General features: G+C 45.1%; 1 protein-coding gene and 1 long non-coding RNA gene across 2 annotated transcripts in view; both read left to right on the forward strand.

Moving 5' to 3' along the window:
- Window positions 1–23,176, forward strand: part of Dpf3 (double PHD fingers 3) — a 359,744-nt gene that overhangs the window by 279,600 nt on the left and 56,968 nt on the right. The window contains exon 8 of the mRNA XM_004649423.3: window positions 5,795–5,923. Within this exon, the coding sequence (XP_004649480.1) occupies window positions 5,795–5,923 (129 nt within the window). The remainder of the gene's footprint in view (window positions 1–5,794; window positions 5,924–23,176) is intronic.
- On the forward strand, window positions 10,486–21,634 carry LOC123462033. Its single transcript, XR_006638052.1, has 2 exons — window positions 10,486–10,611; window positions 20,615–21,634. It is a non-coding gene; the product is annotated as an uncharacterized LOC123462033 (long non-coding RNA).

The following is a 23,176-nucleotide window of genomic DNA, read 5'->3' on the forward strand; positions in this document are numbered from 1 at the left end:
CCCCTCAAGGCTCACATTATTTTCTCAGCAGATTACTTGTATTTCTTCTACGATCTCAGCCCACAGACACTAATCCATCCTTATGGACACGACTATTGAGACCCCACAGGGACTTTGCCTTCACTGTCATGTTGCTATACAGCGGGACTCAATTTCCTGTAAGTAGGAGCGTAGTCTCAGTTTAAATCTCACTTTCAAGGTCCAGGTGAGCTTTCTATTGATAGTAAAATCTTTCTTATACAGTACCAGGAAATTGCTCATGGCTAGGTCAGGCCATAGGCCAATCTAGCCTTGGTGAGAGCTTGACTTAAAAACTGCCTTCATGAGCCTCTTGGAATTCTCCAGTGAAGTGTTTCCACAGAGTCTGTGATAATGAATAGAGTCACCCAGGATGGATTACTGTGGTAGGAGAATTAAATTTAAGTTCAAACGTAATTTGTGCTTTTATCAGGTCAATCTCAATAGTTTTTATCACTCTGGGCTTTGTAAATAACATACTGGGTGAGTCAAGTTGACTCTAAAGAGATTTATGAAATGCTTGATATGCAATATGGCCAGGAAACATTTGCTTCTAGACGCACCGGGAGAGAAGTGCGATTACAAGGCAGAATCTCAGGGGATATAGACAAATAGGGGTGAATCCCATTTCCTCCTCTTTATAACTGGGGCCTGGAGCAAGCACCTTAATCTCTTTGGATTTTGGTTACCTCATCCTTCAAACAATGCCTACTTCACAAAGTTTCTTTTTTTTCGAGGTAGGGTCTCACTGTAGCCCATGCTGACCTGGAATTCACTATGGAGTCTCAGGGTGGCCTTGAACTCACAGCGATCCTCCTACCTCTGCCTCCTGAGTGCTGGGATTGAAGGCGTGTGCCACCACGCCCAACTTTCACAAAGTTTCTTTAAGGACCAGTGAAATAGCATATGTAGGGCATCCAGCAGAAGCTCCACCTTAATATTTTGGTGTAACAGACACCTGCTTCTTTTCCTTCCTAAAGGCAATTGAGCATTAGGGAGGCTGAGTGGGTAGGCGTGACCTAGTACCCACTTCACGAGGGAATGCATTTCATTTCTCCTTTCATATGGATGTTGTATTTGTCATACTTTTGTTGTTCTGACGCATACTTGAGAGGAAGAGGTATTTTGGCTTACTGTTTCAGAGGTATTAGTCCATGGCTTCTTGATTCCACACTTCTTTTTTTTTTTTTTTAAATAATTTTGTGTTTATTTTCATTTATTAATGAGAGCAACAGACAGAGAGAGAAAGAGGCAGATAGAGAGAGAATGGGGCGCCAGGGCCTCCAGCCACAACAAACAAACTCTAGACATGTGCGTCCCCTTGTGCATCTGGCTAACGTGGGTCTTGGGGAACCGAGCCTCGAACCGGGGTCCTTAGGCTTCACAGGCAAGCGCTTAACCGCTAAGCTGTCTCTCCAGTCCTGATTCTACACTTCTGTCTTCTCTCTTTAGACAGAGTATCATGACAGAGAAGGCGTAGTGCAAGGGCATAGCAGAAGAGACCGACCTTACCTCATAGTGCTCAGGACACATAGTAGAAAGGGGCTAGGGCCAAGACAGACCCTCGAAGTGCTTACCCCCCAGTGACTCCCTTTCTCCAACTAGGCCCGACTTTCCATAGTCCACCACCTTCCATAGTTTATTCAGATTTAGATTTTTATTTATTTTTGAGAGAGAGAGAGAGAGAGAGAGAGAGAGAGAGAGAGAATGGCTGTGCCAGGGCCTTCAGCCACTGTGAATGAACTCCAAATACATGCGCCCCCTTGTGTACATGTGCGACATCGCACACTTGTGTTACTGTGCGCCTGGCTGCATGGGACCTGGGGATTCGAACATGCGTTCTTAGACTTCGCACCTTAACTACTAAGCTACCTCTCTAGCCCTTTTTCAGATTCTAAAACTCTCAACAATTAGGTAAGTCTTCATGACCCAATCACTCCCCCTAAAGCCTCTCTTCTGAGTACAACTTGGAGAAGCAAGCCTTTTAAAACATGAGCCTTGGTATCCAAACTCTAGTGGTGGTTCATAGTGGTCTTCTAGCAGCACACGGCCCTCGGCTCCGCCCTCTCCTGTGCTCTGGGAGCTGGCTGCAAGCCTAGGACAGGTCACTGGTCCTGTCTATTTGGACATGGACCAGACTTTTTGAGGAGCCAAGAGATAAACCAAGGGCCATGAATGATATTCAGAGTGACAGAGAGGACAAGGACAAGGACAGCCACTACATGCTTTGTCCCCGCAAGGAAGAGGGCCCCAGGTACATCACTTCGATCCCTGTTTGCCATCTCTTTCTAAGCCAGTCGCCCCACAAATCACTGGTCACCCTTTCCATCATGCAAGGCACATAGATGTTCCGGCAGTGAACCTCTGAATGTATTGAGTAGTGAAGGAGAAGACTTTGAGAATGTGAAGGGATGAGGGAGGTGGGCACATGGGTCAACGAGGGAAGGGTTATGATAACAGTGTCAACACAGAGCCCTTCCCAGGAGCATGACTGGTTATTGCTGGCTGGGAATTGCGAGAGCTTCCCGGAAGAATGGGTGCTCTGAAGCCAATCCTGAATTCTGAAAAGTGTAAGAGATACACACACACACACACACACACACACACACATTTGTGTGTGCATATATGCACATATATCTGTGTAATTAGTTCATTCTATGCCATTTTACCAGAATGAGGGTGGATCTGCTGTAAGAAGAGATTGGAAGTCAAGCGTCTCTTCCCTCTCTCCTTTGTTGTGTGGCTGGGGGATGCACCCAGGGCCCTGTGCATTCTGTACATATGTTTTACTGCTAAGCTTTACTCCAGCCTTCATTGTCTCTTTCTATACTGGGCCACAAGATGCCCTTCACCCCCGCTTGTCATAAGTGAATGTGCACAGGCCTACAAGTCAGATTTTGACACCTCCCTCACTCTCTTTGACAGGTGCTTTGCTCAACACAGCTAAAGATTTGTGGAGACCCTGCTGTGACTTGTCAGAGACCTCTCTTCTTCAAATTAGTCGCATTTGCTTCTGTGGTCTTTTTACATAGGATCATTTCCTCCTTTACTCTTTGTATTGCTCTACCAGATCATTTCTGAAATTTTAATTTTGCTTTCTTCCTCTCTTTGGTGGTACTGGGTGTTGAACTTAGGGCCTCAGACATGCTAGGCAAGTATCCCACCACTCAGATACCGCCTCACTTCTCTTTTTATTAATTTACGTTTAAATGTTTGAGACAGGGGTCTCACTTAGTTGCCCAGGTTGGTCTTTAACTCCCTCAGTAGCCCTGGAAGGCCTTGGATTTGCAATCTTCTAACCTTAGCTTCCCAAATAGCTGATATTATAGGCCTGTATCCCCAGGTTTGACTTGGAGCTCTTGATTCAATAGAAGATCCTACCTATGGTCTCTTGATGGTGAATACAGTCATAAAAATGATCTGGAAGTTCTTATACCATGTATTTTTACCTCTTAATCCTTATGTATGTTTAGAGGGTACAGTTTTTGGATGCTTAACTATTTTGTGAATAGGGAAGAAATCAATCCCTGTACTCATAGGAGAGAGCCAGATGAAGCCTCTGGGATTCTGGATTGACTACAGAGAATTCCTTCACCTCTATGCAGAAAGCAACCTCAGTTGTGATTGACACTGTACATTTGATATCTCCTTCATATCAGTCATGAAATGTATTTCCTAAATTTAACATACCCCACTTATAGCTTATATTTCCCATTTGATAGGTTTCGGTTAATCTCTCTCTCTCTCTCTGTTTTTTTTTTTTTTTTTTTTTTTTGAGGTAGGGTCTTGCTCTGGCCCAGACTGACCTGGAATTCACTATGTAGTCTCAGGGTGGCCTTGAACTCATGGTGATCCTCCTACCTCTGCCTCCCGAGTGCTGGGATTAAAGGCGTGTGCCACCACGCCTGGCCTCAGTTAATCTCTTGATAAAGAAACCTTGAGTGTATTTGCTTCTTAAACATGCTTGGGTCATCTCAAGAAAGTACTGAAAATAGAACAGACAGCAGTTGCGGGAGAAGGAAGCAGAAGAGATGGATAGTCGCGGTCTGGGTAAAGCACATTTTCATAGGCAGAGAGTTTTGCAGATGCCCTGAGCTTTGGAGACTATTTGCAAAGCCATCTTGTTTGCTAGGCAGATGGGTTTGAATCCAGGGGCCATGGGGGAAGAGCTCATACTCAACAGACCACAGAGGGTGGAGAGCTCCTATGTGGCCCCCAAACAGCCTGCACGTTCCTCGCAGAGAATTGTCTATCTCCCCGAAGATGGAAATCAATGACTTAGAAACTGACTAAACAATCCAAATTGCAACTGATAAATGGATTAACCCTCTGTAATGTAATTCTGCTAGCTTTTGTCTTTCGCCTTCTTCAGGTAAATTTTCTATTCCTAGAGGGAAAGCAGAAGCAGGGAGGAAGCAAAGGCCAGAGGGAATCATATTAAAGGGGGTGAATCTGTTTATCACTTACTGTCTGGCTCATATACCTGCCTCCTTTTACAGATCTGTACCCTACGGGACCCTGATTAATGTTAGCTAGTGAATAATGAATGATTACAGTAGACATTGGGGATGCTAAGGAGGAAGGGACCCTGGTGGTTAAGGCTGATCCCACAAATGGAGACTTTTTAGTCACAATCAGGAAGCGTGAATATGACACAGAACTGTTCATAATGGGAAGAAAGAAACAGGATAATGGAAACTTTCCTCTTGGGTTATGAAGAACCCGAGGCTTTTCAACCAGCCTCTAGTAGCTGAGAGTGATTTTGATGCTCAGAGGCATGTGCTATTGTCATGTCCTAAGATTTTTCTTTGCCTTTGTTTTGACACTTAGCAGGGGCGGGCTGTGCATGGCTCAGCTGCTCATGAAGGTCTGAAGCCGGAACCTATGCTTACTGAATCACCATCCCACCCATCTCTGGCATGAGGGTCTACCTAGTGCCTAGTAAACCTGTCCTTATTCTACGTGCTTGGGGTCTTCACGTTAACATGTCCTAGGTGCTTTCCATGGTCAGCAAGTCTGAGCTTCTGGGAGATGAGCAGACACTTGTGACATCAAAGTCCTTAGGAGCATCTCTGGTATGCTTCCTGGAAGTGACTAACTATGGGCACCTATTTATTTCCCTTCTCAGGCACGGGGGAAATAATTTCTAAATAAGATCCTCTTTAAGGATAGGCCCAGGCATTGGCTGTTCTCTCCCCCTTGTCACTGTTTGTTATATATAGTTTCTGGTACTTGAGGCCTTGGCTTGGAGAGCTGGCTATGTAGGACTGAGAGACATTTATTTGACTGGATAGTCAGACATGCAATCAGAGAGGCAAGATGGTTTCTATTCAAACATAGAACTGGGCTGCGGAGATGGCTCAGTAGTTAAACGTGCTTGCTTGCAAAGCTCGAGGGCCTGAGTTCAATTTCCCGGTACTCACATAAAGCCAGATGCACAAAGTGGTGCATGCATCTGGAGTTTGTTTGCAGTGACTTAAGACTCTGGCACGTCCATTTTCTCTCTGTATGTCGTTCTCTCTGCTTGCAAATAAATAAATAAAACATAGAGCCGAGAATGACTTCAAAATACTAAGTTCTGGAAGACATCAGTACCCCTGGACCAAGAAAGAGACAAGGAAAACCTAGTCCAAAATCACCACTCAGTTGTAACAGAACTTAGCTTTCTAAACTTCATGTTCTTTCTGGAATGCAGTCTGTACCGCCATGGTGGAAGAGGAAGCAGCAGGCATGGATCTCAACTTAAAACTGCAATTGTTTCTTAATGTTTTCACAGCCCAGAAAGGACCAGATGGGACAGTCATACCCAATAACTACTGTGACTTCTGCCTGGGGGGCTCTCACATGAACAAGAAGAGCGGGCGGCCCGAGGAGCTGGTGTCCTGTGCAGACTGTGGACGCTCCGGTGAGTGCGCTCCCTGCTGCTTTGTGTGCCGTAGACCGGGACCTCTTCCACGTGCACCCCTCTGCCATCTCACAGTGGGTGGGCAAGGGGTGGGCAAGGAGACGAGCAGCGGTGATGACTTTGAGTGGCAAAGGGGTCATTCAGGTCATTTTCATATTTTTTCTTCTCTGGGTCAAAAAAACTATTTCTTGAGTTGTTGGGGAAGGGACAAGGAGAAGGTCTGGAGTTCCATTTGGCCCTTCCAGGAGGTGGACATTGATGACGCTATGTACAGCTGCGGTCAATAGCGAGGGAGAGCGGAGACACCTTGGAGTCCCCAGGCAACGTGGTTTCTTGTAGTGAATGATGGATATGTAACAGGAAGATGTGTCTCTTTTGTGGAAATACGAGGGGAAATCCTGGAGAGAATGGAAACATGAGTAGTGGGAAAGCAGCGGCATCTTGAACTGTGGGATTCAGAGATCCCTGGGCTTCTGCATGCTGGCATGAACGTGCCACCTTCATTGGCCACTCATCCCGTAGTTCCACGTGGGACAGAATACTGGGACCCTTATATATCAGTGAGGCATAAGGGCAGGCATTCTTGATGTTGAACTGGGGCTGACCAGGCATAGTGTTTTCAACTTGAACTTATCCAAAGACTAAAGTATCACAAAGAGACTTTTGATCTTACTCCTTCAGTTCTAAAATGAGTTCGGGCCTTTGCTGAGGTCTTGGTTTTCAGCTGTAGCCATGTCATTATTTTTGCCTGATCATGGTTGGTGCTACTTTTAAAATTTTCTTTCTTTCTTTTCTTCTTTGGTATGCCAAGAATAAACCAAAGCACAGGCAGGGAGGAGAAAGGATTTTTCAGTTGCATCTTTAGTCCCACGAGCTGCTCACTGTAGGTGAAATACGTTGGCTGGGTGTTTGGGTCAAGCACAAGAAGTCGTTTCTCTTGCTCCATTCGACCTAGTGTCCTTCCCATTCTCCATCCCGAGAGAAGGGCCACAGTGATGTCATCTTGGTTTTCGGCGGCAGCTCAGGTCTTCCTGGCCATGCCCATATATCACCTCTAATTCTTCTGCGTTCTGAAGCCAGGGTTGCCAAAGGCTCAACACTTGCTTGAGTGGCACAGCAGTCATTGGAAAAGGGCTGCGTATCCAGTGCATACAACCTTCCCTGTTTAACTCTCAAGGACTCTGTCAGGAAGGTCCTTTTGTGCAGTTCTGCCAATTCATCTTGGGTCCAAACCTCACCCTAAACACTAGTCACTTTACTTTCCTGGAGTTAGCTTGGAAGGTACAACTCTTGGGATTGTAGAGCCTCATTTTTTTTTTCTTCAAAAAAATTTTTTTTTTCAACTTCCATGTTTATAAAAAAATATCCCATGGTAATACCCTCCCTTCCCCCCACTTTCCCCTTTGGAACCCCATTCTCCCCATCTCGATCAGTGTCTCTTTTATTTTGATGTCATGATCTTTTCCTCCTATTATGATGGTAGACCCTAGTTTTAAAATACTTAAAAAAGAAAATTAAACAAATGAACTTCAACCCAGTACTTTTTTTTTTTTTTTTTAAGAGCAAGCAATCAGACCATCTCTTCTACCAGAAGCGAGTCCATTCGGTGGAATGATGCTCGAAGCAGGGTCCTGGCCTGCTGTGGGCTTGGGCGGGTTCAAGAGGTCAGCTGTATGAGTTATCACAGGGACCTGCTGATGCTCTCCCTCCCCCCTCTACAACAAAAGATGTGGTGCTTGAATCTGACCTACAGGTGCCAGAAGTGGGAAGTTGGGTTTTTCCTACACCCAGCTTCTCTTCCTACAGACATCACTCACTATTTCTTTTCCAAGTTGTGTCTACTGTGCGCCTCAAGGGTCATTTTACATCAGCCTGAATATTCTCATTGTAATTGCTGGGAATTAGTGTTGGATCTGTTATCAAGGTCTGACTGATGTTTCTGAAATAGCTGAGACGTGGGAGGCTTCAGCCCTTGGGGTGTGCTGTGAAGGCAAGTGGTGACTTCTTTGGAGCCTCTCTCGGGTCTATCTAGAGCAGAGTGTGAGCTGGAAAGAACGGCCTTTGCCTACCCAGCCATCCCAGTGCCTCCGTGTGCTGGGAGAAAGCGGCATGTTTGACGCAGGCACCATAGGAGGTACTTAACTACCGTGTGGGTAGGTAGTTTTGGGCTCCAGTAGAATGTGAACATTTTTAAACTTGAGTTTTACAGTTTTCAGTAAATACACACACACACATACACATTTGATTTTTATAGGTAGGGGCTCACACTAGCCATGTTGACCTGGGACTCACTCTGTAGTCCCAGGCTAGCCTTGAACTCAGTGCTATCCTCCTACCTCTGCCTCCCAAGTTCTGGGATTAAAGGTGTGTGCCACCATGCCAGGATGGATACTGTGTTTTAATAGGATTTTTAAAACCCTGTTTCTGAGTTAGATTTGACAATGTGAACCTTCTGGAGTCACGAAGATCTGGGCCTGCTTAGTGGCTATCGTGTGTGATCTGGGCCTGCTTAGTGGCTATCGTGTGTGATCTGGGCCTGCTTAGTGGCTATCGTGTGTGATCTGGGCCTGCTTAGTGGCTATCGTGTGTGATCTGGGCCTGCTTAGTGGCTATCGTGTGTGAGCATAGATCACAGAAATTTCCTACAGCGGTTAAAGAAAATTAGAGCGACTCTTTCATGATCTACCACTTATCAGACTGTCCAACTCCCTTTCGCTTTCAGTGCTAACGAATGACATGGTGTAAGGGTAGAATTGAAAGGGGTTTGAAAGAAGGGGATTAGAGGCCAGTAAAAATAAAATAAAATAGATGGAGGCTTAACCATCTTGAATGGCTTATCTGGCAGTAATACCTTTGTAATGCTGACTGTCAAAGTGATGGACCAACATTGTTCAAAGAAACATCAACTGAAAACTCCAAAGAAATACCAACAAGGCTTTAAAAACCACCAAGGGGAAAAAAAAATCATTGTGCGGGGCAGGGTTGAGTGAACATGCGTGCGTCTGTGTGTGCAGGCGAGAGGAGATCCTGTGTTTGGGTTCGTATCCTCTTACTCTCGGAAGTTGTGGACGGCAGGGATGAGGCCTCTTTAAGGAAGGGGGTTCCTCCTCCTGGAAATGTGTGCTTTGTCCCAAATCCCTGTCATCAGGTTTTGTACGCGGTGAGTCCCTTTCAGTGTAACAGTGCTTTACTATTTTGCTATTAGGAGTAACACTGTAATGACATAATGAAAATATTAATGATGCTGTCTGTTGCTTAACCCATGTGCTGATATATTCATCATACATGTCAGCTCATTTGGGAGGAGAAGGCAGGAAGGAGAAGGAGGCAGCGGCCGCAGCACGCACCACGGAGGACTTATTCGGTTCCACGTCAGAAAGTGACACCTCAACTTTCTACGGCTTTGATGAGGACGATTTGGAAGAGCCTCGCTCCTGTCGAGGACGCCGCAGTGGCCGAGGCTCGCCCACAGCAGATAAAAAGGGCAGTTGCTGAGCCCATGGGACAGACTGGCCAATTAGCCTCCCCTCTGACTGTGGTCATTGTTCTGCTTCTGATATGTGGGATTTTTTAAAATTTTATTTCTAAATGAAACATGATTTAGGTTTTCCCTTTCTCCTTGCTTTTTCCTCCTACCTTCTACGTGTCCCTTGCCCCTGCCGTCCCTCTGTGCTGGGTTTGTACAACCGACGTGCAAACTACTGAAACATAACAGGAAGACAGAACAACAGAGCAAGTGAGAGTTCTCCAGAGAGATGGCATCGTGATGTGCTATTTATTTCCTTAGAAATAGGAAGTTAGGCGGATTTTCTCTTGGCTGGGGGTGGGGGGGCGGGGACCTTTCGATCTGAGCAGAGTTGATTTCCTCAGTTTTCATATTTATTGGCAAAATGAAGAGAAGAGGAACACTGGGCTTGGAAACAAAAAACCAATAACATTAACAATTATTATTTATATGTGCTAGCTATGATTAGAATAAGACTTTTTTATTTTGAGAGACAGAAAGGGATCTCAAAGAAATTGGAGTAACATTCTGGTTTAGAAGCAAGCCACTGGGTGGTAGGGCGGGGGAAGAGTTTCCTCAACGAGGGTCGAGGGGCACTTTGTGTGCCCCATGGAGTTGGTGGCTCCCCAAAGCAGACCCCCAAACCCCCTGCCTCCTTCCTGACCTTCCCACCTTTCTCTGTGCTTGTGAGAAATGGCAACCCTCCCGGAGAAGCAGGCGGCGCCCGGGTCTGGCCTCCCTCCAGCGCTGGCCGGCGGTCACCCCCTCCGTTGAGCAGAGCTGCGGGTTCCTTGTCGCTGCTTTGCCTCGCGTTTCTCCTGGCGAAGAGCAGCTTCCACAGGCAGGGATGGAACAGAGCTCAAGTCACCATCTCACCGACGCTAGAGCAACTGAGGCAGCGCTCACGGAAGGAAGAGTGAGACCTCACGGCGTAGCTCCCCCCCATCCCTGCTTAAAAACATGTCCCTAACCACTGGATTATAAAGCCTCCCATAGTTCTCTCTCTTTTTTTTTTTTTTATATAGTGCCTGCCAGGCACCCCCCCCTTTTTTTTTTTTTTTTTTGTTTCCAATAGCATTTCCTGGAATAAACCAAAGCAACACTTGCCCAAGGCCTCAGGGATGGAGAAGACCGGCCACCTCTTTGGCAGCCCTGAGAACAGCTGTGAGGCCCTGCTTAAAAGGTATGTTCTGGCTAACTTGTCTCATAGTCAGGGCAAAAACATCATAGTTTTGGTTCTTTTTTTTTTTTTTTTCCCCCACTGTCCTTTGCTTATCTCTTTCCTTTGGTTCTTCCCGGCTTGCTCTTCTGTTTTTCTGGGGTTTCCCTTCCCAGTGTGGGCGTGGTGAATGAAGTCTGGCCTTTGTGTGCATGTATGCCCGTGTGGTCCTGGGCCTAGGTGAGGGGCTGAGACTGGCTTGGGCAATAAGAGAGGTGCTGTGTGGAAAATGGCAGGCTTCTGGCTTTGGGCTTCAACTCTAGTGAAAATGGCTGGGAAATTGCTTGGCTGAATCTGTCCCTTGGCTCCATGCGGAAGTAGAGTCTGTTGGCTTGGGTAGGAATGAGGAGGCATGCCCTTATTTGCATGTCAAGTGTGGTATTTTGGGCTCTGGGTACCACTTGCTCAATCAAGGTACTAAGTCCAAATTAAAGAGCCCCTTGTTGGGTACAACATTCAACTGGAATGTTCTGAAGATTGTGAATTCTCATAAAGTGGGGCTAGCACCTCCAGGCTCCATGAGGATGCATGTCTATTTGACTTGTATTGAGAGATCATCCTACCGCCTAGCCAATAGACGTGCCACCGGAGAAGCGCTACGTTGACGGTCCAGCCCGTGCCAACCTCCCTGAACAAGACCCCTCTTAAAGCAATAGGCAAACCCAGAAAAGCGAGGACAAGCAGACAGACTCACAGATGGAGCCTTCACGTTTCCTTGGTAGCCCGCTTCACATAGGTATAAACTCCCCTGGAGGTCTGGCTGCGGTTTGGAGACAGCGGAAGCATTCTGCCGCATCTGTCCGTGGTTCTGTTCCCAGAGAAGGCACGGTAGCTCTCCAATTCGGTGACACTCCTGCCTGCTCACCCGTAAATGAGCCGCTAGTTTCTGTTCTCACCGCCACGTTACACCTCTGCGGTCTCTTCCTCGGGTCCAGATAGTGGGTTCATTAGCATTATGACTTCCACTGATGGGCTTCCAGGTCAATCAAAAGCCTATTCACGGTCCGCACGACCATTGGAAATCTTGTCTAAGTTGTTCTCGGTCAGTGAGAACTTGACTTTGAACTTGCATAAATAATTAAGACAAATTATTATTATTTTTTAAATTATTTATTTATTTATTTATTTGAGAGCGACAGACACAGACAGAAAGACAGATAGAGGGAGAGCGAGAGAATGGGCACACCAGGGCTTCCAGCCTCTGCAAACAAACTCCAGATGCGTGCGCCCCCTTGTGCATCTGGCTAACGTGGGACCTGGGGAACCGAGCCTCGAACCGGGGTCCTTAGGCTTCACAGGCAAGCGCTTAACCGCTAAGCCATCTCTCCAGCCCAAGACAAATTATTTTAAAAGCTCTTTTCCCCCTTTATTTAATTTATTTATTTGCTGGGAAGAGAGAGAGAGGGGGGGAGATGGAGAAAGAGAAAGAGAGGTAGAGAGAGAGAGAGGGAGAGAGAGAGAGAGAGAGAGGGAGGGAGGAGACAGACAGAGAATGGGCATGCCAGGGCCTCCAGCCATTGTAAACACACCACCTTGTGCATCTGGCTTACATGGGTCCTGAGGAATCGAATTTGAGTCCTTTGGCTTTGCAGCAAGCGCCTTAACTGCTAAGCCACCTCTCCAGCCCTAAATAAGTTTTTTAAGATTGTGGCTCTAATGGGGAGACAACTATTTAGAACTATCAAGGTCAACACCCCAGGAAAATACTTATCTGAGGCTAGATACTGTTTATCTGATTTGTTTATTTATTTATTGCTAGTATAGTAAAAATTAAATTAAAAAAATTGACTTGTCATGTTAAGGGTAGCAGGGAGCATCCCCACCTTTCTCAGTTGGTATGGCCAAGGTGAGTATGGCAGTGCTACTCTCCAGTGTTTGAGCCTATTTTAGTTTTTATTTATTTATTAGAGAGAGGGGATGGAGAGAATGGGTGCCCCAGGGCTTCCAGCCACTGCAAATGAGCTCCAGATGCATGCGCTGCCTTGTGCATCTGGCTTACATGGGACCTGGAGAATTGAACCTGAGTCCTTAGACTTCGCAGGCAAGCACCTTAACTGCTAAACCACCTCTCCAGCCCTTGTCTGAGATTTTGGTCTGATTTTCTTTGTGGAAACAGACTCAGAATTTGTGCTGTGTAAAGAAAAAGGAGCTACAGGGACTTTGAAGATGGCCAAGTTCAGATCTTTCACCTTTCAGCTGAGAAAAGTGAGCTTGGAGAGGTTCATGGATTTAGATTTGAGGAAGTAAAATAGACATTGCTCTGGAGGCCAATATCTTAAAGCATCAAAAGGAAGGGTGCTTGATGGAAGAAGGTGTAGAAAGAGGAAACTGCTCCCAGACAGCTTGATGGTTGATATTATGTCTCTGTCTCCTTTTCTCCAGGGAACAAAGTGAATGTATCTATGTTGACTATTACTTTAGGTACTTTCCTTGAAATAGTTCATTTGATCTCCATGATGACCCTACAGGATAAATACTTGTATTATCCTCAGTTTACAGTTGAAGCTAAGGCCTCATAATGATGTTATGTATACTTAAGTCTCCACATAGTATGAAGCCAGGTTCTGACCCCATATGATGTAACCATAGCCTGTACTTCCTTATGAATGGTCCTTAGTTAAGGACCATATATGTGCACATGTATGTTCACCTTGCATAGTTCTGGTTGAAATAAATAGTGCCTTGAAGAGTACATCTTTCTTTAAAGTTTTAAAAAACATTTTTAATTTATTTTTATTTACTTGAGAGAGAGGTAGAGAGAGGCAGATAGAGGGAGAATTGGTGCTCCAGGGCCTCTAGCCACTGCAGACCAACTCCAGATGCATGCGCCACCTTGTGAAGCTGGCTTACATGGGTCCTGGGGAATCAAACCTGGGTCCTTTAGCTTTGCAGGAAAGTGCCTTAACTGCTAAGCCATCTCTCTAGCCATTGATGAGTATACCTTTAAAGCTAACATTCTTAGGAACAATTTCAACCACTGCAGAACAAAATTAGATCCTGTTGAAGAAAGTTCTAGTTCTGGTGAAAGTTTGTATAGAACATTACATACAGATCCTCAGGTCTAAACATTGACTTCCAAGCCCATTAGGGGAAAAGAGAGCTCCTTTATTGTGACCTTGGAAACCACAGGAATAGTGTGAGTTACCAAAAGGCACCTATCTTTTTTTGTGTGTGGTTGCTTTGGTTAAATAAGTATCACAAATATAATTTTGGAATAAAGGGGAAATTAGCATCATATAGATGAAGGTGATCTGACCTTTGTTCTCATCTCAGCAAAGTTTCCACCAGCCTGCATTAGAAATGCCACCTAGGGCTGGAGAGATGACTTAGCGGTTAAGGCACTTGCCTGCAAAGCCTAAGGAGCCAGGTTTGATCTCCCAGTACTCCTGTTAGCCAGATGCACAAGGTGGTACATGCACCTGGAGTTCATTTGCAGTGGCTAGAGCCCCTGGTGCATCCATTTTCATTCTCTCTTTCTCTCTCTCTCTCTGTGCCTCTTTCTCTCTCTCAAATAAACAAATCAATGAATAAAAAATAAAAATTTAAAAATTTTCTCATAGTTCCCAAAGAGGAGAAACAGAGATACAGAACTTTCTATAACATTCAGATTCTATGAGGGTGGGGAAGACTATTGATGTAAAGATAACTATTTTATTTTATTTTTTCTTTATTTATTTGTAAGCAGAGAGAGAGAGAGAGAGAGAAAGAGGCAGATAGAGAGAGAGAGAGAATGGGCGCCCAAGGGCCTCTGGCCACTGCAAACGAACTCCAGATGCGTGCTCCCCCTTGTGCATCTGGTTAACGTGGGTCCTGGAGAATCCAGCCTTGAACCAGGGTCCTTAGGCTTCACAGGCAAGCGCTTAACCGCTAAGCCATCTCTCCAGCCCTAACGGTAACTATTGTGATAGGCAACTCTCTGATGTGTTTTTCCAACCTAGAATAATCTATTTCTTCATTTCTGTTCTTGAGACTATGTAGAGATCACAGACTATAATTACTACAAACACCGGATGAGAATATGCATTTAACATTTTAAAGGTACTTTAAAGCCAGTAATCCAATTTACTGCTGGTATTTTAGAGAGAAGGATTTAATAATAATAATAAAAAAAGGATGTTCACATCGATAGCGTCCCTTTAAGTCTTTCTACTTGCTTTGCGTCTCTGTATGCACCTAATGGGCTGCAGCCTGATACTGTCTTTCTACAGCACTTGAGGGAACATGAGATCATTACTTGGGGAGAGAACTAAAGGCTGTTTGGAGGTTCTCACTTCATGGTGGAATAAAATTAATTAATTCTATCCCAATACGCCTCTGGTTACAGCTGATGAATATGATCTTGAACATGTACTTAAAGTTCGAGCAGCTTCATGCGTTAGGAATTTTTCCACAGGGGATCTTGTTGAGCCCTTGGAAGCGAAGGTGCTTATGTTGTATGTTTTCTGAGTGAGGCAGTTTTGATCTGGTGAGTAGAAGCCCAGAGTAGCAGTGAAAAGTTCTAAGTTCTGGGCTTGACTCCCTCTGTGATTTTGTGGGCCATGAAGCTGTGCCTTAGTTTCTTTCTTAAAATTTTTAAAAATTTGTTTATTTATTTCAGAGAGAGAGAGAGAGGGAGAAAGAGAGGGAGAGAGAGAGGGAGAGAGAGAGAGAGAGAGAGAGAATGGGTACTCCAGGGCCTCTAGCCACTGCAAAGGTACTCCAGTCACATGTGCCACTTTGTGCATCTGGCTTATGTGGGTACTGGGGAATCGAACCTAAGTCATCAGGCTTTGCAGTCAAGTGCCTTAACTGTTAAGCCATCTCTCCAGCCCTGCCTTAGTTTCTTTACCCCTAGGATGTGGGCATTTCTTTCCCTATCGTAATCTAGAACCAATGATATGGAATGATGATTATTCATACAACCCTGTGTGGTGGGGCAGCTGTCATTTATGCTTGTTTTACTGGTGAGGAAACAGGTTCAGTCAGTACGATGATGGTATGAAATTCTATGCTCAGTAAGTTCTTGGCATTTTGTTTTTCCCAGTTTTCAACCTCTTTTCTCAGGTCACATTTTGTAGATTTCTTATGTCAAATTAGGAAAGGGCTTTGCATCTTGTTTTTTTTTTCTTTTGGTAAGTTTTTTTTTTTTTTACATTTTTAATTAATTTTTTGATTTAAGAGAGATAGAGAGTCAGGCAGAGAGAATAGGCACACCATGGCCTCTAGCTACCACAAACAAATTCCAGATGCATGTGCCACCTGTGCATCTGGCTGTATATGGGCATTGAACCCCAGTCCTTTGGCTCTGCAAAGCTTCTTAACCATGAAGCCACCCCTCCAGTCTTTTTTTGGAGTTTTGAGGCAAGGTCTCACTCTGGTCCAGGCTGAACTGGAACTTACTCTATAATCCCAGACTAGCTTCTACCTCACGCTGAACCTTCTACCTTAGCCTCCCAATTGTTGGGTGTAAGGCATGCGCTACCCATGCCTGGTGGGCTCTACATCTTGATTTAAGCCTTCATTGGGTTGAGAAGAGGCATTTGATGTCATAAAACAAACATAAAACAATAAGAGCCAACACATTAGAATCACAATGAGAGGGTATAATGTGCAGGTCCTCATGAACTTTCTGAAAGAACTAAGGTTCAGTGTCCTGTGTGGGCCAGGGTCGGGGTGGTGAAGTGTCAGGAAATGAACACTTTGCTCCCCATTTTGGTCGTGTGGCAAATGCCTGAAACACTAAAACACTGAGTCCTATGACACTGCTGTACTCAATAGAAGTGATTTCTGAGCATTTATGCAAAATAACAATATAAGAAAAGCCATCCTGCTTGATTGATTTACAAAATAACTAAGAATGATAGAGAATCCTTGCCAGAATGATTTATTAGCTACAAAACATTGGCAGTAGGCTTGCAAAGAATTTCAATACTAGCCCAATGACTAAAACTTAAAAGAATAATTTCAGAGTCCCCCCAAATATAAAAATTTCCATATGCTTCTAACTCAGATTCTCCAAATAGCCATGGGATGATGATCACAGCCAGGAACTTAACACTGCGGCAGCACCACGCACTGTCGACGCCACTCAAATTCTGCCCATTGTACCTTTCCTTTCCCTTTTATTTATTTTTATTTTATTTCACTTTTTTACTTTCTGGTTTTTCGAGATAGGGTCTCACTCTAGCCCAGGCTGACCCGGACTTCACTATGTAGTCTCAGGGTGGCCTTGAACTCACGGTGATCCTCCTACATCTGCCCACCTCCCCAAGTGCTGGGATTCAAGGCGGGCGCCGCCATGCCTGGCTAGTTTTATTATGACGTTTTATTGGCAACTTCCATAATTATAGACAATAAACCATGGTAATTCCCTCCCCTGCCCCCGCCCCCCATCACCCTTCGCATCCCCCCGCTCCACCATCTCCCACCCAGGAGCACATGTTGCATTTCACTGTCTTGTCCTCTAAGGGTTCTTTAATCTGGATTAATTAGTTCCACAGCCTGCCTGCCTTGGTATTGTCTTGGTGCTTTTGTAGAGTATTGGCTCCTCACTGGCAGCGATTCCCATTAGGCTTCTGTGCTGTTTTCTAATGACCAAAGTTAGGCTTTGCATTTTGGTTTAGGATATCACAGAAATGACGTTGCACCCTTCTCAGCGTATGATATCAAGTAAGCACATCACTGATTCAGCCTTGTTACTGGTGAATAATACATTTGGCCTTTCAACTGAGGTTTTAGGCTAGTGTGTTCATGTACCTTGGATTATATTTGAGAGAGAAAGAGAGAGAAAGAGAGAGAGAGAGAGAGAGAGAGAGAGAGAGAGAGAGAGAGAGAGAGAGAATGGGCATGCCAGGGCCACCAGCCACTGCAAACGAACTCCAGATGCATGCGCCCCCTTGTGCATCTTGGTTTACATGGGTCCTGGAGAGTCAAACAGGGATCCTTTGGCTTTGCAGGCAGATGTCTTAACCACTAAGCAATCTCTCCAGGTCCCATAATATTTTCTTTTAAAAATTTTTTTGTTTATTTTTATTTATTTATTTGAGAGCGACAGAGAGAGAAAGAGGGAGAGAGAATGGGCACGCCAGGGCCTCCAGCCACTGCAAATGAACTCCAGACGCATGTGCCCCCTTGTGCATCTGGCTAACGTGGGTCCTGGGGAATTGAGCCTCAAATTGGGGTCCTTAGGCTTCACAGGCAAGCACTTAACCACTCAGCCATCTCTCTAGCCCCCCCCATAATATTTTCATTCAGATATGTCTTTTGCTTGTTTGATGACTAGAACTGAGCAATATGTAATATATATCTGTAGTGTACACCTGACTGCTCAGCCCTGTAAAGGATAAGAGAGAATTAAACATGGGACTAATGGGCTTACTGGTCAGTGGATTTATTTGCAGTCTAGTTGGGCAGAATAAGATCAGATTATTCACAAATAGCTTGTGTGTAAATGGTAGTATGTGATTACTGTTACTGCGGATCACAGTTGTCAAGAGATTTTCTTGGAGGAAGCCCTCCAGATCACAAGACTCTTGCCTCTTGAAAATTTGTAGGTAAGAATATCTGTTGTCAGAGTGAATGGAGGTAGAACATAACAAAAAGCAAAGTTGGGAGACTGGATGTTTAGCTCAGTGGTAGATTCTGTCCCCAGAACACACACACACACACACACACACACACACACACACACACACACACACACACACAGAGAGAGAGAGAGAGAGAGAGAGAGAGAGAGAGAATGCAAGAGCGAGCTAGGAACCACAACTTTATACATGCAAAATGGCAAAAATCTCAACATGAAGAAGCCATGTTTAAATGCTGTTATTTGGTTCCTATCATTGGTCTTTCTCCTTCACTGGATGTCTGTTCCTTGAAGGCAAAAGTGATATCACTCATGTCTGTTGGACAGTGTCTGACACCACTGTACCATATCATTATTTGTTGAAATAAACTGAGAACTGAGCAATATGTCTGAGCTAATTAGTGGACGCATTATAAAATCCCATTTTATACATACCTTATGTTCAACTACTACTACTATTGTTGACAGAAGAATTGGAGATGCTGTTTCTTTTTTTTTTTATTTTGGAGAGAGAGAGAGAATTGGTGTGCCAGGGCCTCAGCCACTGTAGTGGAACTCCAGATACTTGCGCCACCTAGTGGGCATGTGAGACCTTGCCCTTGTCTCACCTTTGTGTGTCTGGATTACGTGGGATTTGGAAAGTCAAACATGGGTCCTCAGGCTTCATAGGCATGTGTCTTAATGCCTAAGCCATCTCTCCAGCCCCAGAGATGCCATTTCTGGACACACCACCCATCATTCATGGCAGAGAGGGTAGATTAGAGTCAGTGGGAGGTGAAAGAGTGAGATAGAGGTCGTTGAGGACTGTTAATGTGAGAATGGATGAAAAGTTAAGCTCCTGGAGGGATCAAGAACTTTGGGACATTTTCCATGGCCTGAAGTTGGACTAGCCAAAAGAAATGAAAGAAAATGGATGCTACAAGTACAAATTTGTGAACTATCCAGTTGGTTTTTTTTAGGTGGCTTAAATAGGGCAAAAGAATACAAGTGTATGTTGGTGTGATGTGTGTGTGTGTGTTTGTGTTGGGGTGGGGATCAAAGGTTGGCATTTGCAGAAATTCAAAGGACCTGATGTTGTGGTCAAGAGACAAGCTTTAATAAAGTGGCAGGTGATGACAGGGATCGAGGACACTGGGGGAGGGACAGAAGGACTTCTGGTATGGGGTAACATCATGACCAATGCCTAACATGAAGACAGCTGGCAGGCACTCTGGGAAGTCAGACGGAACAAACACCAGCCTGTGCTCTCTCTCGGGCCAAGGGGCTGGAGGAAGGCAGCAGTAGTCAAGAGTTGAGGAATGGAGGGAAGAGAGCAGCCAGGCAAGGGGGCACCGGATCCGAAGATTAGAGAGGAGTTAGACTGCAGAGTACGGTTCAGAAGAGGAAGAGGGACGGAAGCAGGTGGGGACTTGGTGGGAGTGGAAACGTGGACCTTCTCAGGCTTCCCTTGAAAGCGTGACTAGGTGAATATAGTCTTGGCCTTGGAAGCACCTCTCACCCAGCTCTGTGCACCTGGCCATGGAGGGATGGCCTTGAGTACCAGGAGAGGGAGATCAGGCAGGAGACTTGTGACTTGGAAGCGGCTGGCTTGCTCATTTGTTTTTGACCTTTAGTCCCCATTGCCTTGGCCATTTTCCACAGTTAGGTCTCTCTTGCCTTCCTCCCTCCCTTCCTGTGGAACTCAGAGTGATCTGAGCTCTGCCGGGGCACCCACCTGCACCCCGAGGAACCACTTCTGTGGTGAAACGCAAGCGCCTTTGCTCTCCTTGCCTTCTCCTCACACTGACTGCTCCATTTTTAAGACCAAAAATAACTTAGCAAGATCCAGCTAGAGGCAAAATCTATACCTGGTTGGTACCCATCCAGGCTGAAGGACCTCCCTGGTTCGAAATGTCACCATTATCCAAGGCATTACTGTCCGAATGGAAGATGGGAACAGACCTTGTGGCTTGGCTGCTTGCCAGTACTCTTAACACTTCTCCATCACCTGGAGCAGGGTTGGAGGTGAAGGGGTGTGCGGACGTAGTCATTTGGGGCTTAAGTAGGAAAGCGGTTGGGGTTACCTGTGGCTAGTTCTAAACCTAGAATGACCCATTTCCATAGAGGGGATTAGAAGATAACTCCACAGCTACCCTGCCCTGTTTCTGGCTCACTTCCCACTGCTGATCTTCTAGGTGTCAGAGCCAAGCCTGTTTTTCACTGCCCATAGCTATAGCTTCCTTAGCTTGGCATTAGTAGGTGGCTTTCTTTCTTTCCCTTTTTGATTCATTTCTTTCTTTCTCTCTTTTTTTTTTTTTTTTGCCACCCCCAGCCCCAACTTTAATCTTTTTTTTTTTTTTTCCTTAGGTAGCTGTTCTGTGATGTTGTTTTTTGTTTTATCTTTCATTGCCTTTCCCTCTGCAGTCTGCTCCGTGACCTGGGAACTGCGCGTCCTCCAAACAAGCCATGACAGAAGAAGGTGAACTGAATTTGGATGACAGCATCTTCTCCTCCTCCCGGTCCCTTGCCCGGTCCCTTCCCGTGCTGTGTGCTTCCGCCAACACCAGAGGAGCCCGCTGGGATTGGATTGTGGAAAAGCCTCTATCTAGTAGCATTCAGCTCAGCTCAGCCAAGTCTCGGGAACGGCCCAAGTTTGTGCAATAAGAAGACTTTTTGTTTTTTTTCCTTTTTAAAAGTTTTTCAATACATTTCCTTTTAAATGTCTGTGAGAAAGTACCCAGGTCAGATCGGAATTTACTCTACCATAGAAATAACTGAACCCAAACAAACTGACAAAAAAAGAGAAAGAGTTAACTATTTTATTTATTTCAATATTTAAAAAGAAAAATGTGCTGACATTGCACAGTATTTTTGTTTAAAGTATCTTCTACTTCAAAAGTTAAAAGCAATTTTGTGAAGACGGGAAATCAAAAGAGTACTTACTGTAAAATAAAGACTGCATATTGACTCTAAAGGAGAACTATCCCACACTTTCAAATAAGGAAATAAAGATCAGCTCTGCTCTCTCAGGCTTTTTGAAAAGTCGTTCTTGTATGTGCTTAAGGGACTTTTATTTCTGCCAGTTGGATGTGGTAAGTGCAGAGTGATCAGATTTTTTTTCTTCTTCTTCAAATGTCTACTGGAAAGTGTTGGTGATATTAAATAATGATGTGTTAAGACTTGACTGAAATAAATTAGACCCCAATCAGCAGTGTTCATGTCCCCACTGCCCCTCACCCCTGGTGAGTCCATGGATCTCAATGGGAAGCTTCAGCCTACATCGGGGCCATCTTGTTTCATGAGCCTGCTTCAGAAAGGAATTCCCACCTGCAAGTTCCAACAGATTTGAACAGAGACAACTTTGCTTAAAATAATACAGTGAAGAACAAAAAAAAAAAATAAAAGAATACAGCGAAAATTAAGTAGTGGCTGAGATAAAACTAGGTCAGTCAGCTAGTAGCTCCTGGAAAGAGTTGGCCAAGGGAGTCTTCCCTTGGGCTGGCTTCAAGGGCCTGAGATCCTAGAACTGTCTCCAGGGATTAGCCAGTTGACCTCAATAAAACCTCAAATTTAGTCACTCTTGGGGAAGAAGGAGGAAGGCAAGCAGTCTAATATGTTCTTTACGGCTGGTGGAAGTGAGCATTATGGCCAATGGGATGAAATTCAGCAGTGTGTGTGCGTGACGTAGCTCAGGGGGTCAGGTGATGGGTTGGGTCACTGGGTTCTACCTCCTGGCTCTCCACTGGGCTGGTCTTTTACATGTCTATGCTCCTGGGGTTCCCTTACCTGTAAGCAAAGTCATGAGGATACATGCACAATTTAAGGCTGGAGATTTTTGCCAGTAAAGATCTTCGAGTCACGGTGTTGCTGAGAGAGCCTGGCCTGAGGAATCTCTTATCTTTGAACAAGAAGGGTGGGTGGGCATTGACTTCCTGTTAGACCCTTCAGGTTTCATATTCAAGGGGAAGGGCATGCCACCAAGAGTGTCTTTCTATTATTATGTAGCCCCTTTCTGTGATATTTTCTGATAGGAAATGTCCCTTGTCAAAAATGCCATTAATTACAGTAATAATTTTCTCTCCAACCAAGTCTCGCAAGTTGCAATATATGTAGCACTGTGATAAAACTTTGCATCATGTAGGGTTTGTATGAAGTTTGTGTAAGTTTCTGTTAAATAAAATTCTGTTTCCATTGGTTCTCTAGCATCTGTAAGATTTGCTCGGCCAACCAACCTCATCTGATAGACATGATTTTTACCCCGTCGTGTGGAAGGGACCCCTGGGAGGATTGTGCCCACTTGCATGCCAATGATTTACTGTTAGAAGCACATTCTAGGAGAGCAGCCACTGCTAGCTTGGATGTCAGGTTGGGGCGTGGAAAGTGAACAATGGCCGGGGTTGGTGACAGTGTCTGCTCTTAAGGCCCAGAGCTGTCGTCACCCACCCACCGTCACCTCCGCCTGTCTTCTCCACAGTCCAGACAGAGTCACTGAAAACCCCGATAATGTGCCGAGGCTTCACGTACCTGTTCAGTGTTGGTATCACACCTGTACCTGGAAGTTTTGCACAACAATGTGAGATTCAGCATGTGTTTGGAAAAAGAGGGGAGGGTACCGCTCTCCCGTAGTCTGAAAGGTACTGTTCGGGTGGCCGCCCCGTCTGGAAGCTGCTGGAACTGGAAGCTGGTAGGGTTTTCCCTGCACATGAAGATGGATATTCCTATCTGATAGGTCAAATAGAATAGGTGTGCCTGTTGGGCTGGCTCTTTCCCTCTGAGCTTTTCCAGTCCCCACTGGGGCCAGGTGAGGCTGGAATGCAATACCAGCACTGCAATGCTGGTGTTAATGGGCTCTACCTTGTTAGCATGAATGTTGTATGCAGCTTCCGTTATGCACTTGAAAAGTTTCCCAAGCAGTAAAAAGGAAGTGTGTTTGTTTTTTTTTTAAAAAACTCAATACAGTACCCTTCCCCTTTTTAGTATGGTATG

Source organism: Jaculus jaculus, chromosome 7 (genome assembly GCF_020740685.1).
Source record: "Jaculus jaculus isolate mJacJac1 chromosome 7, mJacJac1.mat.Y.cur, whole genome shotgun sequence".
In the NCBI taxonomy this organism is placed as follows: domain Eukaryota; kingdom Metazoa; phylum Chordata; class Mammalia; order Rodentia; family Dipodidae; genus Jaculus; species Jaculus jaculus.